We start from the raw sequence: 16,753 nt of genomic DNA, 5'->3' as shown, positions 1-16,753 counted from the left end.
AAAGGAATGACAGATATCATTGTAATGATAAGTAATGCTTTCCAGGATGTACTGCTAAGTTTAAAAAAGCAAAGTGGAAAAGAATATAGATAGCATACTACCTTTTATATGCATTTATACATATGTATGTTTACATACACACATATATATTTATCTCTCTTCTTTTTGCGTAAAGAAACACAGGAAGAATAAATGAGAAAATGAAGTTGGTTACTTACTAGATGACGGACACAAAAAGATGAAAGGAGTAGGGAAGAGAATGAGATTTTTGGAGAATACCTTTTAGATTTTTTTTTTTTACTTTAACTTTTTTATCATGTTGAGGTTTTATATATTCAAAAAATAAAAGGACAATACCAATAGAAGTAAGCAGAAGTAGTGCACAGATTGTGTTTTCTAAGTGCTATTCCCTATTAAAGGAATGTGGTTCTTCTTAGAAATGTTGTTTCTAGGTCCGGAACAAAGAAGAAGGTTATTTTGGAGTGCACACATGCACAAGATTATTATTTCTGCATTGTTTATAATAGTAAAACAATAAGTAACAGAAAGTAAGACAGTGATCAAAACCCGATGGAGAAATATCAAGAGAACAGAGGAGGCAGCTTGAAGTGGTGCCCACTGACCAAATATGGACTGTGTGAGCCTTGAATGGTCATAATGGTGGATTACCTTGAATAGAAAACAAAAATCGATGAGCCCACAATGATAGTCCCAAAATTATTTTTAACTGATTATAATTTCCCTTCTTTCTGGAGAAGGAAAAGCTCTTCTTTAGAGAAGAATGTCATCTAAAAAATGTAGAAATAATACTGAATTAGAAAAGCCACCATTATCAGCATATTCTGTATCTATTGAGTAAAGCATTATAGAACAGGGTATTCACACAGTTTCAAAACATCATGTCACCAAGTACTTACTATTTAAAAAGAGAAAAGATACTTTTACGTTAAAGCCATCTGGTGAACCACCACTCATAACCAAGATATTAAATATATCATCAATATGGGACAAACTGACATCACGTGCCTCCTGCTATGAATGAAGCACTGAAGACCCAGCATAAACTATATAGTGTCCTGTCAGAAGTGTTTAACCTAAATCTAACGATGAGGAGAGAGTCCTACACATCCCAAAAAAGGACATTCTGCAACATAATTGGCCTGACCTCTTCAAAAATGTTAATTTCATAAAAGAGATAAAACAAGGAAACTCTTCAGATTAAAGGAAACTAGACTAAATATATTATGTATGTTAACCAACATAATAACATAATAGCTGTAGCATGTGATCCTTGACCTTGGATTGGAAAAATTCAATTTGGGAAATTGGAATATACACTGTATATTAGAGTAAAAGGTGTTTCATCAATGTTAGTTTTCCTGAACATGAATTTGTAATGTGGTTACATCGGAGACAATTCTTATATTTAGGAAATATATATGCTGAAATATTTAGGGATGAAATATTTGCAGACCACTCTCAAATGGTGCAGTCAAAAAGAATGTTTTTGGTGTATGTGTTTATGAATAGATGAAAAGAGAAAGCAATCATGTCCAATTTGAACAGTCAGTGAATTTAGGTGAAGGTTAGATGAGTGTTCACTCATTTTTGCAACTTTTCGGTAGATTTGAAATTCCTTTAGAAATTGCAAAAAAGTGGGAGTTCCCTGGTGGTCCAGTGGTTAGGCCTCCACGCTTCCACTGCCTAGGGCCTGGGTTTGATCCCTGGTCAGGGAACTAAGATCCTTTAAGCTGCGTGGCACGGTCAAAAAAAAAAAAAAAGTATAAAGAGGAAAAATTTCAAAAAAGTAAATGATCACCTCACCCCTGTGTTTCTTTTTTCTACTTTTATTCTTTTCCTTATTTCCCTCTTAGGTTCACCACCTGCTCTGTGCAGAGGACATAAACGCATAAAAAGAAAGTTTTTCTGGTTTCATGTGTAATGCTTAATCAGCATCTTTAATTCCTAACTTTGCATTGATTTTGTCCATTCTTTCAGTGGATTCCTTTAATAGTGGTGAAATTTGGTAAGCTCATTTCAGTCAAAAGTCTATTCAATTCAGCAAACATTTACCAGGAACCCACTATGTCCCAAACTCTCTATGCTGAGTGAGCAGTTGGCAACTTTTAAAATTGTCTTTGCAAATACAAGCTAAGGATTTTTTTTAATGGCTTCCCAAAGAAGTGTGAAATAGTCATAAATTTTCGTGAATACCAAACTGGCAGATAGACTTCTTTAGTAAGTAAAAAAATAAGGACCCCTTAACAGTATTTCATGTGTCCAGGCTTTCTCTGCTTGTTCTGATTCTGTGTGCTTACACTTGCATATTTGAATATGCTGGGGAAGGGAATTTAAATATTTTTCAAATACTTTTCAGTGAAGAAACACTTCTCAGTAGTATTTATTGTGTTTTGTATATGTTGATAGTGACCCAGCCTATCCAAACCATAATTTTAAAGTCATTTTAAATTTTAAAAAATATTTTTTAATTTTTGCTATATTAGGTTTTAGAATGAGTTTATAGTGCAGTAGAGCTCTGTGATTCTCTAAAATTATTTTTAAATTGTATTTGATACTTGACATCTTGAATAACTTATTTGATGCCATGTCCTTGCCCAGATATTTGATTCCCAATTATACTGTTGCTCTCTGCAGACAACTGTAATTTACTGTATAATCATCCTTCTTTTCTGAAAATGTTTAGGAACACACTAAAATGAAAAGAGGGAATTCTGTCTACGATCCCTGGGGAAATGCCCATAGGACACTTCCATATTGATACCTTACTGTTTTTTTGATAGACTCTCCAAAATTAACTGATCATTCAGATCCACAATATAATTCTCTTTCCCTTATTTTTGTTCCATGAGCACAGTATAAATGTTAATTCTTCTGGTTATTCATGCTCTTCATCTTATCATTCCCTTTATTTAGTCCACTTCCTGTTCTTTTAAGATACCTCTCAAATGTATGCTTTACTCTTCAGCTTGCTTTTCGTTACCCAAGTTCAGACTTTCTCATATTTTACCTTTCCTTTTATTTTTCTGAACATTTGGATATATTTCCAGGGGAAAGTAGTTCTGGGCAAGTGCCATTAATAAAGGCACCGGGATTTGAGTGTAGACCAACGCCTGAAAGGTGGGGAGGTTGTTTACTCAGAAGCCATGGGCATTTGCGGAGGGGTGAAGTCGGAGAGGTGCGCTTCCTGGTTTAGCTAAGGAGTTAGAACTTCATCCTGAGAGATTTTTAGCTAAGGGGTGACTTCTTTAAAACTGCAAGCCTTTAGAAGCCATGATCTTTTTATTTTCCTTTATATACTCAGCACCTAGCACAATTTCTAGTTCATAGAAGGAGTTCAGTAAATGCTTGTTGGCTAAATGACGCAAAGATCCAGCAGATGTTCATTTTCGAAAGTTTTTTTTGGCAACAACATGGAGCATTAATTGAAAAAGGTTGTGGCACTGGAAGCAACAGACCTTGTGCATACACTCATCAGATGAAACATTGTGAGAATGAGCCAAAGCAGTGCCTTTTTTGCAGTTGAAAGGAGGGGGGAAATGTAACAATATTCAGAAAAAGTAGAATTTATTGACCAGATACTTGTCAAAATTGAAGACATCTAATGTATCATTAGGAATAGGTTTGTCAAGATTAAAATATAGAATGTATTACTATAATGAGATTACTTATGTCACTGATTTAATGTATTTTTCAGGGATTTTTACAAAGTTTTAATTTGAAGATTGTGTTGTTCTCATTTTATAAACATTCTTTTATTATTTTTTAATACTAAGAATTACTAATTTATTACTAGGGAATATATTTTAAGAAGATTAAGCCTAAGTTTTTATTTACTCTAGGATATACCAGAAGATATTCTTAAGAATTTAGTGGAAGAGCTTCCTCAACCACGAAAAGTGCCCAGACGTCTAGATGAGTACACACAAGAAGAAATAGAGGCTTTCCCAAGAGTTTGGTCTCCGTAAGTCTTTCTTTTCCTTCCTATTTTTGTTTTTTAACCTGAGTTTAGTTTCTCCTGTTTTCATATCCAAATGATAAGATCCTTGAGGGTAGGAAGAATGAACTTCTTTTCACTCTCTCGGATACTCTTTGCAGCTTCTACCTACAAATAAGCTCTAGATGTAGATGGTAGAACCAAAAGTCTCGGAGTCTTAAGACCTTGCTAGGTAAGTGCAAAGATGTTCATATATGCCTATAAATTATCAGATATTTTGTTTGGGATGACACAACTTGGATCGATTGTAGTCTCTTGGGATAATAAATGAATTGTTCTTACCTAAAACAAAGTGATTCTCTGTTTTTTCAGATTGCTTCACTAAGCCAAGAATATGATCTAATGAAAGTCATTAGTTCTGGATACTTAGAGTCAATCCAAATAGAAAAACAAAATAAAAAAACACTTTTGCTCTCCTCTATTACAATTTCCTCTACCTATGAGCCAGAAAGCTGCTTAGCTTTGACATACTGTCCTATCTAATTGTTTCCAGGCTGTTTTGCCTGGCCTACCAGGCTCTTTGTAACCTCATCAGCTTCAATTCTTCTCACTCCACTGTGCTGGTCTAGCATAGCAGACTGTGTAAGCTTGGCACCCTTTTTATGCAATTTAACTTTTCCATGACTTTGTTCTGCTGTTACCTCTGCCTAAAACAACACGTCCCTCACCTCCTCCTCCTCCTCCTCTGGAATAACTCTTACTCATTCTTTAGGCCTTAGTTCAGATGTCAGTCTCCTTTAAGAAGCCTCACCTAAACATCAAGAGCAGACTAAGTGCTCAACCATCTTCTGCTGTAGCACCTGCCGTGTAGCTCTGTCATTACCACATTTACCTCCTCAAAAGCAAGGGCTGCATTTTGTTCATTGTTACATCCCCAGTGCATAGAACCGTACCTCACCTGATAGGGCCTCAGAAATGTTTACAGAATTTACACAGTAGGTTTAGAGAGAGCCACGCATCCTCGTTACTTGATCTACAAAAGACAGCTAATCTTCCCACAGGATACTTAACCACTGTACTCTGAAAATCCATATCTCTTGACGGGCTGTTTGGCCAGATAGGTTTGTGAAAACCTAAGTTTTCCCAGGATTACCAGTATGTCCAGGAATCTAATCCTTGACTTTCATTGTGTGTGTATATATAACTTCACTCTTTGCACACAGAGGTCTTTAGGGTATTCTGTTTAAATCTTTTTGACTTTGCTGACTTGTATAAGGTTCACCTTTAATTAAATCTGCATATAATGAGCAAAATAATATTATTAGTGATCATTTACACTTTCCAGCTGGCCCGCACTGTGCTAGGTGGTTTGCATACATTGTACCTAATTCTCTTACCAATAAGATAAAATACATTATTCCTGTTTTTAAGACTAAGCCAAAGGTTGACTGGTTTGTAGTACAGCCTGAATTTGAAACTAATTGTAGCTGATTCCAAAACCTGTGTTCTTTCCACGAAAGTAAACTGCTGCATTAATTAATTTATTTATTCAACAAATATGTATTATGTGCAAGACACTCTTATGTGCAAGACACTATAATAAGCACTAGGACACACATTTGAAAAATTACCATTAAAGCAATTATTTAATTCCATTTTACAAACTTTTATTGAGTTTATACTACGTGCTGTACCTTTTGACAAATGCCAAGGAAATGCAGATGATGAAGCATTTAAATGAAACTTCCTCCAAAAGTCCTTCCTATAATCCTTGAGCTGGGTTAGGCCCCCTTTATAGGGTCTCATTGTACATGTTCCTTTTCTTTTACTGTATTTATTCTAATGTAATTAAATATATGCATGATTACCTGTTTAACGTCATTCCCTTACGAGACTCCATGAGGGACGTGTATGTTGTCTTGCTTAGCACTGAGCACAGTGACTGGCTCATTAAGTGGGCACTCAGCAAATATTTACTGAATGAATAAATGAAGAAATAGAGTATCCTTTTATCAGCTTTTATAAATGAGGTTAGAAATAATTTTTAGAACGTATGAAGGTAGTAAAATGCTCCAATTTAATACTAATTCTTCATGTCAGAATCAGTGAAATTGACCAACTTATAAAACCCTTTGTTTTATTGTTTTTGTGCCTGGTCACTGTATCATCTGAATTATCCGGCTGCTTTTCAGTTGATATCAAACAAGTGATTAACAAACTCTATGTGAAAAATTGAAAAAATTGGCTTTATGATGTCTGTTATTTTTATCAGCTAGTTATTAGGATACATTCTCATGTTAAGTATTTCTCTCTAAAATAAGGAAGTACATTTTCTATTATTCCCTTATGTTCTGGTTTTGATTGCTTGACATTGACATACTTATGGACGAGAAACTATATATTATGTGACCTGATTTGATTCTAACAACTGAATTAAGTGTGGAGTGCTTTTCTCTTTTCCCTGGCTAATTTTTAGATACCTGTTTAATAGTTTGCCTTCTTGTCAAAACCTAAGATTCTGTTTTTAATTCTTTTTATTTAAATTCTTTTTTTTCCTCCAGATCATATAGTGGTTTATTTAGATAAATCAGTAAATAAAAGGTTTTAAAGTTTGTTCCACATGCTATGATAGTTACAATTATTCCCTCCTTTGGCATCTGAGAAATGAAGCTTCTGAACTACTTTGATGATGTTTAAACTTTAGGAAAAATCATTTTAGTTTAACTTGTTCTTAGAGATTTACATGGTCATTTAGTCAAGACATATCCAATGTACCTTTTCCTACTTAAACTACATAGAACTTACATTTATCCTTAAAACTCAGTCCATATAAACATAGCACATTTTTCTAGGAAGATGTTAACATTTTTACAAGTTCCTTAAAAGAGACGTGGAATTTGCCACAAATTGAAATTAATCCCTAACTTATAGAAATCATTTATTAGCTTAAATTTACCACCCTGGAACCTTTTCTTTACTAAAAATTCACAATAATATAGACTGCACATAAAATAGACAACATTTACTTGAAACATAATACTCTTTGGAAAGTAAACTCAGGCATTCAGTTGAAAAATATTTTAATTTGGGGTTTTTTAAAAACTACTAACTGTTTGGGCTTCCCTGGTGGCACAGTGGTTGAGAGTCCGCCTGCCGATGCAGGGGACATGGGTTCGTGCCCCGGTCTGGGAAGATCCCACATGCCACGGAGCGGCTAGGCCCGTGAGCCATGGCCGCTGAGCCTGCGCGTCCGGAGCCTGTGCTCCGCAATGGGAGAGGCCACAACAGTGAGAGGCCTGCGTACCGCAAAAAACAACAACAACAAAAAAACTACTAAATGTTCATTGTAGAAAATAAGAATAAGATATATACGTAAGTATATAATTTCACCATACTTAACATTTTGGTGTGCTAACTTCCTGCTTCTTTGTGTTAGTTTTTATGTTGTATGTACGTTTGTGTGTTTTACAAATTTGGGAAATTATGATTTTTCTCTAAATATGGTCTCACTGCACATTTTCCCAATTTACAAGATTTTTTTCCCCACAAGCATGATCTTCAATGGCTGCAGGATATGACATCAGTTTTATTCTGTAAATCTAAGTATGTCATATCTGATTTTCTTATAGAAACTCTGTCATAATTAAACTTATATTCCTAACCAAGATGGATGTGGTACTTTTTTTTTTTTAAACTGGAAATACCAAAGGTGCTATTTAGTTAGTTATGTGACCAAACACATATTATTCATATAGAATTATATATCATGAATATTCTAAAGTGTATTCTAAATCAGTTAATCCAGGCAGTATAATAATGAAATAACCATTCACAACAAATTATATTTAATGTTATTATAGTCAGAGAGTACTCATCAAACTGTTCATTTTACTAAGGGATTACTGGTTCATTTAAAACAAATCAGAAGGTGACTGAATGCCTTCATTATATTAATGGAATTAGAAAGGGTTTTTCTATAATTATTTTTAAGGAGACTTTTAGTGAAACTTAGAGCCACTTGATGCATTATTGAGTTACTGTTTTGAAATGGATTTTCCTGCCCCTTCTTTTCATTCCAAATTTCCCTCTGGCAGGAATATACATTAGACACAGGCTTTCCTTTATGCTTTATTAAAGTTGTGATCCTTCCTCACTAGTGGCCACACAATATCTGTTACCTTATGTTAACTTATATCTGTTAATATTATGTGTTAATAAAGTTCAACTGTCAAATAGTATATACATTAGAACTACAATTAAAATATTTGATACACCATGCAGTGCAATCCCTTGAAAGTGAGATTCCTCATTACTGATAGATTTGCTTTTATGAGAAAAAAATTTTTTTTCTCCTTTTGGAGAAGGAACCTACTTAAAATATACTTTTTGTTCCACTCAAAATAGCTAAGCCAAGAATAGAACCTTCCTTTGGAATGTAGTAATTGGAAATTATTCAAGATAGATCTGATGGTGAACCTGCAGAGACTTGACTGAAGCAGATGCACCTGGATTGCACCATAAATAAATACAAACAAAAATAGCTTGCTTTGGTTTTTGTTTCCCTAGCAATAAAACCTAACATATGTTTATGTTATAAAAATGTACATTTTTTAGTTGCAACTGTTACTAGCTTTTGGTTCAATGTAAGTTCTTTACCATTTCTGTTAGAGACAAAAAGCTTCTGAGCAACAGTAACAATTGACAAACTAAGCTTTGAACCCGGTAGCTGATTAACAAAATTATTTTAATCTCAGTTAACAGCTACCATTGTTGGGATTTCATTTAAGTTATTTTCAATCACTTAAAAAGTTGTATTCCCTCAGGGCTAACTTCGGCATACTCTAGATTTTGTTACGCTAGTTGTTTATTTATTTTTAAAACAATGGTAGACCAGAAGGAAAGAAACTTTTATGAGGAAACTATAAATATTGTTTTATAACTAAAAGCCACTTTCTCATATGAGAAGTATTGCCTATACACCTCACTTCTTAAACTAGTGTGTATACTTGGTGTATTAGTAGTTTTTACATCTCATGGATATGTAAATTGTGTCAGAATATGTTATAAGGTTTTATCTTGTGTTTCTTGATGGTACAGAGTAAATGTGCATTTGCCATGGGCAAGTGGTGATTGTAGGGTGCACACTTAGAATTTGTTTCTCAAAGATAAAACAGTAGCACTTATCTCTTTTCCACAGTTCAGTTGCCTGAGATTGTAGCTTTCAGACGGTCAACTTATTTTAATTCTGTCAATAATTATTTCCATGGTCATTGCAGTTTTGCCAACACATTACAAAACCACAATAATCATGGAAATTATAATGCTGTCACTGTAATGGAAATTTTTCATTATGTAGGGTAAAAATAAAACAGTTCATTTGAAACTTTTAATTTTCATTTCTACAAAACTCTGTAGGAGAGCTTTTCTTAGGAAAAACTAGGTATGTAGAAAATTCCAACTTAGAGTTGCTTCACATTATCCACAGATTGATGAAACAAAATCAAAAAAGAAATATGTTTTTTACTCCTCACTCGTTAAATCAGTAATGCTTTATTTTAAGCATAACCCTCACCTTTGTAGAGAAACTAAGTGTGGAAAGTTTCAGCATCAGTAAACGCTTGAAAACAGACGTTTATGATGAAAACCTATGTTCCTGGTCTAACTCTCTTTACAGAGTGTGCTGTTAGAAGTGTGCCTGCAAAAGAGAGAGAATATGAGGATGACAGTGAGAAGGCTTGAGGACAACCGTGATTGGCCTTGGAATTGTCTTTGCTGAAAGTAGGATTAGATTTAGGGAGTTTAATAGGTAATCCATGCAGCTCTGTAGAAGAAAACGGGTGCCAGGAACGATAGCACTGCAGGAGGGACTTGGTGAGCATCCTGTCCAGTCTATAGCTCTGGAAGTCAGCAAGGATTTCAGCTTTCGGCTTGCCCTTCGATAGAAAAGCTACTCATCCCCAAAATGTACAGATTTTTGGTTTTAGTTAAATGAATGCCCAGAGAAAAATAATTTTACCTATGGCTTTATAAAATGTGCTTCAGATCAGAGACTTAGTTAAAGACGGTGGAGAAGGATTTTTACCTTTTCAAAACCCATAAAGATCTGGGACCTGGACATCTTCAAGATTTTCCATAATTGTGTGCTAGTCTAGTCATGTGGCATTTTCGTACAAGATTTAACTTAATTTGCTACTCTTCACAGTCAGAAGTTATTAGCTGGACCTGGGGAGAAAGCTTACGTTCCAGCTTTTCCATCATTTCAACCAGCACAGCGTTGGCTTAAACCGTAGACCTCAGTATTTCCAGTCCTGAATTTTGCTCATATTAAGCCTTCTAAACTATACTGTTCTTTTGGATATGAACACATTAGGACTGGTTGTTAAAATAAAAAGCAATCTTTATATAAACAACCAAAACCAAATCATTTACATCTGCTAGCCAATAGAGCTTATGACTTAAAAGTGGTAATTGAATGTAACAGTAATTCCTATTAATTTTAATTGGAAAAATTTTTTGATTTTTAAAAAATTTTAACAATCTTATGAGTTTATTTTTTAATTTTTATTTTATATTGGAGTATAGTTGATTTACAATGTTGTGTTAGTTTCAGGTGTACAGCAAAGTGATTCAGTTATACATGTATCTATTCTTTTTCAGATTCTTTTCCCATATTGGTTATTACAGAGTACAAATAGAGTTCCCTATGCTATATACAGTAGGTCCTTGTTGACTATCTATTTTATATATAGTAATGTGTATATGTTAATCCTGACCTCCTCATTTATCCCTCCCCCCCCCCCGCCACCTTTACCCTTGGTAACCATTAGTTTGTTTTCTATGTCTGTGAGTCTATTTCTGTTTTGTAAATAAGTTCATTTGTATCATTTTTTTAGATTCCACATATAAGTGATATCATATGATATTTGTCTTTCTCTGTCTGCTTTACCTCAGTTAGTATGATAATCTCCAGATCCATCCATGTTGCTGCAAATGGCATTATTTCATTCTTTTTTATGGCTGAGTAATATTCCATTGTACCTAGAAGTGAGTTTAGTTTTTAAAAAATCACTGTTGAACTTTTTCTGATCAGGTTAGTGGTACAGTGTCTGGGGAAATGAGTGTAGCAGCACCATTGCTCTATTACCTGTACAGCTAACATCTTTAGTTCAAGGAGTATGTGATGTGACCAGATTTTCTGGAATGGTTTATTCTAAATAGTTCCATTCTTACAGTAGAAGTGACTTAAAACTCAATCAGACTGACCTTTTGTATTTCTTTCTCTTTTTTTTTGATATACAATATAGTGTTGTTAACTACAGTCGTCATGCTGTACATTACATCCCCAGGACTTTTTATTTCTATTTTTTAATTTTTAAAAATTTTTTGGCCACGCCACATGTGGGATCTTAGTTCCCCAACCAGGGACTGAACCCGTGCCCCCTGCCTTGGAAGCGCGGAGTCTTAACCACTGGACCGCCAGGGAAGTCCCTGAGAATTCAATTCTGATTAATGTAATGTTGCTGTACATAGACTAGCAACTTTTTAAGAACCTAAATACAATGACATTTGCTCAGTTACTAAAGATACAGTTAATCTTTTTTTTTTTTTTAATATTTATTTATTTGGTTGCTCCGGGTCTTAGTTGCGGCAGGCGGGCTCCTTAGTTGTGGCATGCAAACTCTTAGTTGCGGTACGCATGTGGGATCTAGTTCTCTGACCAGGGATCGAAGCTGGGCCTCCTGCATTAGGAGCGCAGAGTCTTATCCACTGCACCACCAGGGAAGTCCAAGTTAATCTTTCTTTCATGATAGATGCTAAAGGAATTTTAGTACCCAGGCTCTGTTGATGTTATCATAATTTACAATTAGTTATTGTTGTATCAGAAAAGCATAAAACTGCCTGTTAATAAAGTCCTCTGGTGGGTAAAGAGCCAGAAGGATACTATATATCTATTAGAATCATGTCTAGCTAACGAGGAAGTGTGTTACCTTCTATTAGGCACAGCACAGCTTTAGAAACTTCCTACTGAAAGCGTTTCTTTTGCTTCTTCAGCGTCTTCAAATAGTCGCCCCCTCCGTCTTATGAACAGCTCTGTCGGAGGTCTGAGGTGAACCCTTGCTTGTCAGTGTGCGGTCCACGGACCAGCATTGCATCACATGGGAGTTTGTTAGAAATGCAGAATCATGAGACCCTCTACAGACTAACTGAATCAAAATCTGCATTTTTACAAGAGCCCAAGCAATTTGTATGCCCACTGAAGTTTGAGACCCACTCAGCTAAATAGCCCTCCCCTCCCCTTTCTTATATTATCTTGGATTGCCTTCTTTTAGTGGGAGTAAGCAATACAGATGTGTTGTATGTGTACCTGCTTTCATTTGTGTAGGTGGAGAGAGAAACAGAACCATATTTAGTGTAAAAACCTCACTTTTCCCCACAGGGGTACCTCCTGTAGCCATGTAATATGTTTGATTGTCTCGCACTTGAGTTGATATTTCTAGCTCTGCGAACATCCAATGTACCTCGTCTCTTGGCTATGATACTGTTCCCCCTCCGCCCGTTAGAAGCAAATTAACCATCTGCAAAAGATTCCAAAAGCGGAAAGGATGAGTCTGCAAACAAAGTGGCATTTTCAAGGCGGTCACTATAATTACAAGTATCTTACAAGCCTCCACTACGTGCAAGATGCTGTGCTAATTGCTGGTAGTATAAGATCAATTATATTGGGACTGTGCCTTCAAAGGATAGGAGTTGTGTAGAATAAAATGGTGTTTGCAAACACTGGAGTCAGAAGGTCTGCACTAGATCACTACCATCTACTTCCTAGCTGTGTATCCTTAGACAAGTTACTCAGCCCCTCTGAGCATCAGTTTTGTCAACTGTAAAATGGGGTTGATAACAGTGTCTTTCTCACTATATAGTTAGGAGGGTAAAATGAGATAGTGCATGTGAGGTAGTTAGTATATTTCATGGCATCCAATAAGCACACAGCACTGTTATTTACATACATAACAACACTTATTCACTTACTTAGGGCAAGTATGTAATTTGAGAAACACCGTAATAGAAGTATGCATGAAGTTCTCTGGCAATCTCGGGGAAAAGAGCCGTGCCTAAGTTAGGAAAGGAAGAGTTGTGTAGGGTTTCCCAGAACATGTGACTTGGGGGGTGGATTTTGAAGAATTAGTCAAGTCCACCAGGCAGAGAAGAGATAGGAGATACTCCAAGTGCAGAAAATATCAAGTACCCAAGTCCAGAGGTCTGAAAGTTTCTATCTGGGCAATAGCAAGTAGTATAATGGGACCAGAACGGACAGGGTGTGGAAAGAATGACTCAGAAAGGTTAACTGGGACCATGTCCTGGAGGGCTATGTGTTGAATTCTGTGTTTGAATTTGACAAAGCCGTGGAGAGCTAGTGAAAGTTCTTCCACTCTATGGAAGTGGGATAAGAAAGAATCTATGTTAGAGACTCTCAGATGTCTTTCCCTTTGCCCCATTTCTCCTAAACTCCAAATCCTACTTACTAGCTGCCTGCCATGGCCAGATTTCATCATATTCAAAACAAAATCCTTCCCTTCAGAATCTGTTCTCCTGCCTGTATACCCTCTCCTGAACAAATAGATAGCGTTGCCATTTCCTGAGTTCTTCAAGGTGAAAATTAACAGTCATCCTTGAATTGTCATTTTCCAGTAGCTCCTTCCTCTGTCATGCGCCTGGTCTCTTCCCTCTTCCCCTCCCTGCCCTGGACAAGTTAATTTTCTGCTTCTTGAATCCTGAACCCATCCTTTCTTCTTACTCATCACTGCCCCAGCCCTAACAGAGCCATCATCTTAACCCTCCTCACTTCCTCCAAAATGTCTTGAAACAAAATTGGGCTTCATTAGCCCCCGATTGCCTTCAGGTCACTGTCGACATTTTTTACGTGACAGATTACACCCTTCGTACATGTTTCCTATTTTACTTGTAAATTCCACTAAAGGGTACTTTCATCATCTCATTGTTAATAAATTAACTTTTGGTGTGGAAACAACCAGACTGTGACTAAGCACATTTAATTTCACTGAGTGGAATTGCAGAGACTTCTTGTTAGGGCTACTTGTTAGAAATCTTAGAAGATTTCCTTCCAGTGGCATCACCGCCACCCTTTTGTAATTATATGAACCAGCTGGACAAGAGAATAAATTGTTTCTTAAAATGCACTGGTGTCTCTTGACTAGGAGCTTTGATTGTATTGAGTCACATACCCAAGATTCAAAGGGTGCACTTTGGAGCCCCTTCCAGCTATTGTATCAAACTGTCATTTCCCAGACTTTGGATTCAGTTTTTACATTTGAAAAGAGATTTCAGAAACAGTGACAAAATGCTGCAGTTTCTCTTCTTGTTGTTACAGAATGACGATATGGTGAAGCATATTTGGTTAGTTTCCCAGATCAGTGCCTGTGTTCCTCATAGTTAAATAATAATTTTAAATTGTAATATAGTTCATTTACTTAGTTACCAGACTGTTGGTCTTCCTATCTGGTCTCTTTGTCTTCTTCTTCTTCTTTTTTTTTTTTTTTTAAGAAAAACATGATTTAAATGTAGAAAGGGATGAGATAAGTTGTTTCAGGACAAACAGAGTTCACCTGTTTCCTTTTTTAAAGGGATTCAAACTGTTGAATATTTTTACAGCTGTTTCAAAAATATCTATTTAGTTTACTAATCACTAAATTCCTTCTGAAAATTCTGTAGGAGCTCAATACCTACAATTACACTACTCTGTAAAAGATAACAGGACACTAACAGTTTTCGCATTCCATAATTTCCTATTCCTCATTTTCTCCATTGTTAAAATTTAACATTTCTCTGAAAATGTTCTTTGTTTTAATTTACTACTGGAAGGAACTTTCAGGTGTGATTAATCCTATAAATATATAAACAAAGAAAAGACTATATATGTATATAGTAAAAGACCATATATGTATATAATAAATGTGTGTGTAATTAAAATATCAAAGGGCTGGTGTTTATACGTGTGTTTTGTATGCTCCTGTAATGAAAATTAAATTTAGCATATGATAAAATAATACAAATAGGGAAACTGCTCATTCAGAATTTGCCATTATTAGGCAAATCCATACCTTTATATATAATCCTTTCTATTAAAAGGGCTTTTGGGAAATTGAATTCAAGCTTTTAAGTCACTACATACATTCATGCATAGGCACAGGGGGGCCTATATTTATACTCTGCAAAGAACTTGAGAATTGTCCCTTAACTGTCTACTTTGCGATGATTTGGCCTTAATGTTTTTCACCAAAAATTTAGATATGATATTTGTGGATATTTCTTGATGAACAGTTACTTTCATTTTAAATTGGAAAATAATCTTCTTGCATCATGCGGGAGAAAATGAAACTGATTTGTGAAAAAATAAATGTTGATTTTTGTCTTTCAGACCTGAAGATTATCGGCTATAAGAGAAGGAAAATTTCAGAAAATAACAGTGCGGTGATTGAAACTTCTTCCTGATGAGTTTCTCCTTCCTACAGGGCAGGGTGAAACAATTGCTGCCTTTTGACAAGAAACCTGTTTTGGGCGCTGAATGTTTGTGAGGAAAGGTCAGGAAGGGATATTCCTTCAACAGGAAATTGCAATAAAATACATTATTTTATAGAATTGTTTTATTATGTAATCTGATTTGAATGTTATAATGATGATAAGAATAAAACTGCTTACTTGACTAACTATTCAGTTTCTCACTTAATGAAAAAAACCAAACCCTAGGTAGCACTGCAGTTAAAATTGCCAAGTGCCCATTCATGCAGATTTCCTCACGTTCCAGCTCCCTGTTTTTGACACCTGGGAAAACAAGGCCCACCTTCACTTTTCTTTTCAGTGACTATTTTATCTAACCTCGCATCATCTGAGTTCATCCCTCCAGCTCAGTAAGGTAAGGTTTGTCCTGAGGTATTTTCAAACTGCTTCACTTTTTTCTGTGTCCCATAGAGCCTCTTGGTTTCCATGACACCAAAATAACAAAGTAATGCCTATCTGCTCCCTAGAAATCTCACTGCCCCACCTGTGATGCTGTTTGCAGACCCCCGCACCGTGTGTCCATATCTCTTCTGTTGGCTCCTATTCACCTCTGTGCTGGGCACTGAGGTTGGACCGCCGGGATCAATGTGTCCAGCAAAATCTCCTCCCTGGGAATTAAAGTGCTGAGACACTGCATTTGGGCATTTTTACGGTAGTTTTCTTCTCTTGCCCTAGCCAATCAAGGAGTGTCTCTGACCCCTTCTCCCGTTCATGCAGCAAACATGTACTAAGTACCTGCTATATGCCAGGTGTTGGGGAAACAGAAATCACACATGTCTTCCCCCAACACCTCCATGCCCCACCAAAGAGCAGAGTATCTATTGCAGGGCGGAAAGGAGCTGTAGATAGATTTGTAAATAAGTGCACCTGGGTGTCAGACGTGCTGATAAAACTATGTATGAGCTGTGATATAAGTACATTAAATATAAAGTACTGATAGTAAGCACCTGATAATATGCCAAAAACAACTGCTTTATATACATTAAAATTCATTTAATCCCTATATCACCCTATAATGTACATAATGTTACCTCCCCATTTAAAACTGGGCACGCTGAGGCAGCAATAAGTAACTTGGCCAAGGTCACAGAACTGCTAAGTGGCAAAATCAGGTTTGGATCCAGGCAGTCTGCCTCAAAAGTCCATGGACTTAGTCGCCACTAGGCGAGAAAAAGTATTTATGTATCACAAATTCTGTAATAAAGCAAGCGTGACCCGGTACAG

At 35.9% G+C, this 16,753-nt stretch overlaps 1 protein-coding gene across 2 annotated transcripts in view; it reads left to right on the top strand.

The window, feature by feature from the left end:
* MRPL13 (mitochondrial ribosomal protein L13) overlaps positions 1 to 15,679 on the top strand; it is a 35,495-nt gene extending 19,816 nt beyond the window's left edge. For both annotated transcript variants that reach the window (XM_033842675.2, XM_019932065.3), the window contains 2 exons: positions 3,861 to 3,982; positions 15,390 to 15,679. In XM_033842675.2, the coding sequence (XP_033698566.1) occupies positions 3,861 to 3,982; positions 15,390 to 15,411 (144 nt within the window). In that variant the 3' untranslated portion in view covers positions 15,412 to 15,679. The remainder of the gene's footprint in view (positions 1 to 3,860; positions 3,983 to 15,389) is intronic.
* The last annotated feature ends 1,074 nt before the right edge of the window (positions 15,680 to 16,753 follow it).

This window comes from Tursiops truncatus, chromosome 17, assembly GCF_011762595.2.
Source record: "Tursiops truncatus isolate mTurTru1 chromosome 17, mTurTru1.mat.Y, whole genome shotgun sequence".
NCBI classification, from domain to species: Eukaryota; Metazoa; Chordata; class Mammalia; order Artiodactyla; family Delphinidae; genus Tursiops; species Tursiops truncatus.
Note: the sequence above shows the minus strand (reverse complement) of the source record. Positions and strands in the feature narration are given on the sequence as shown.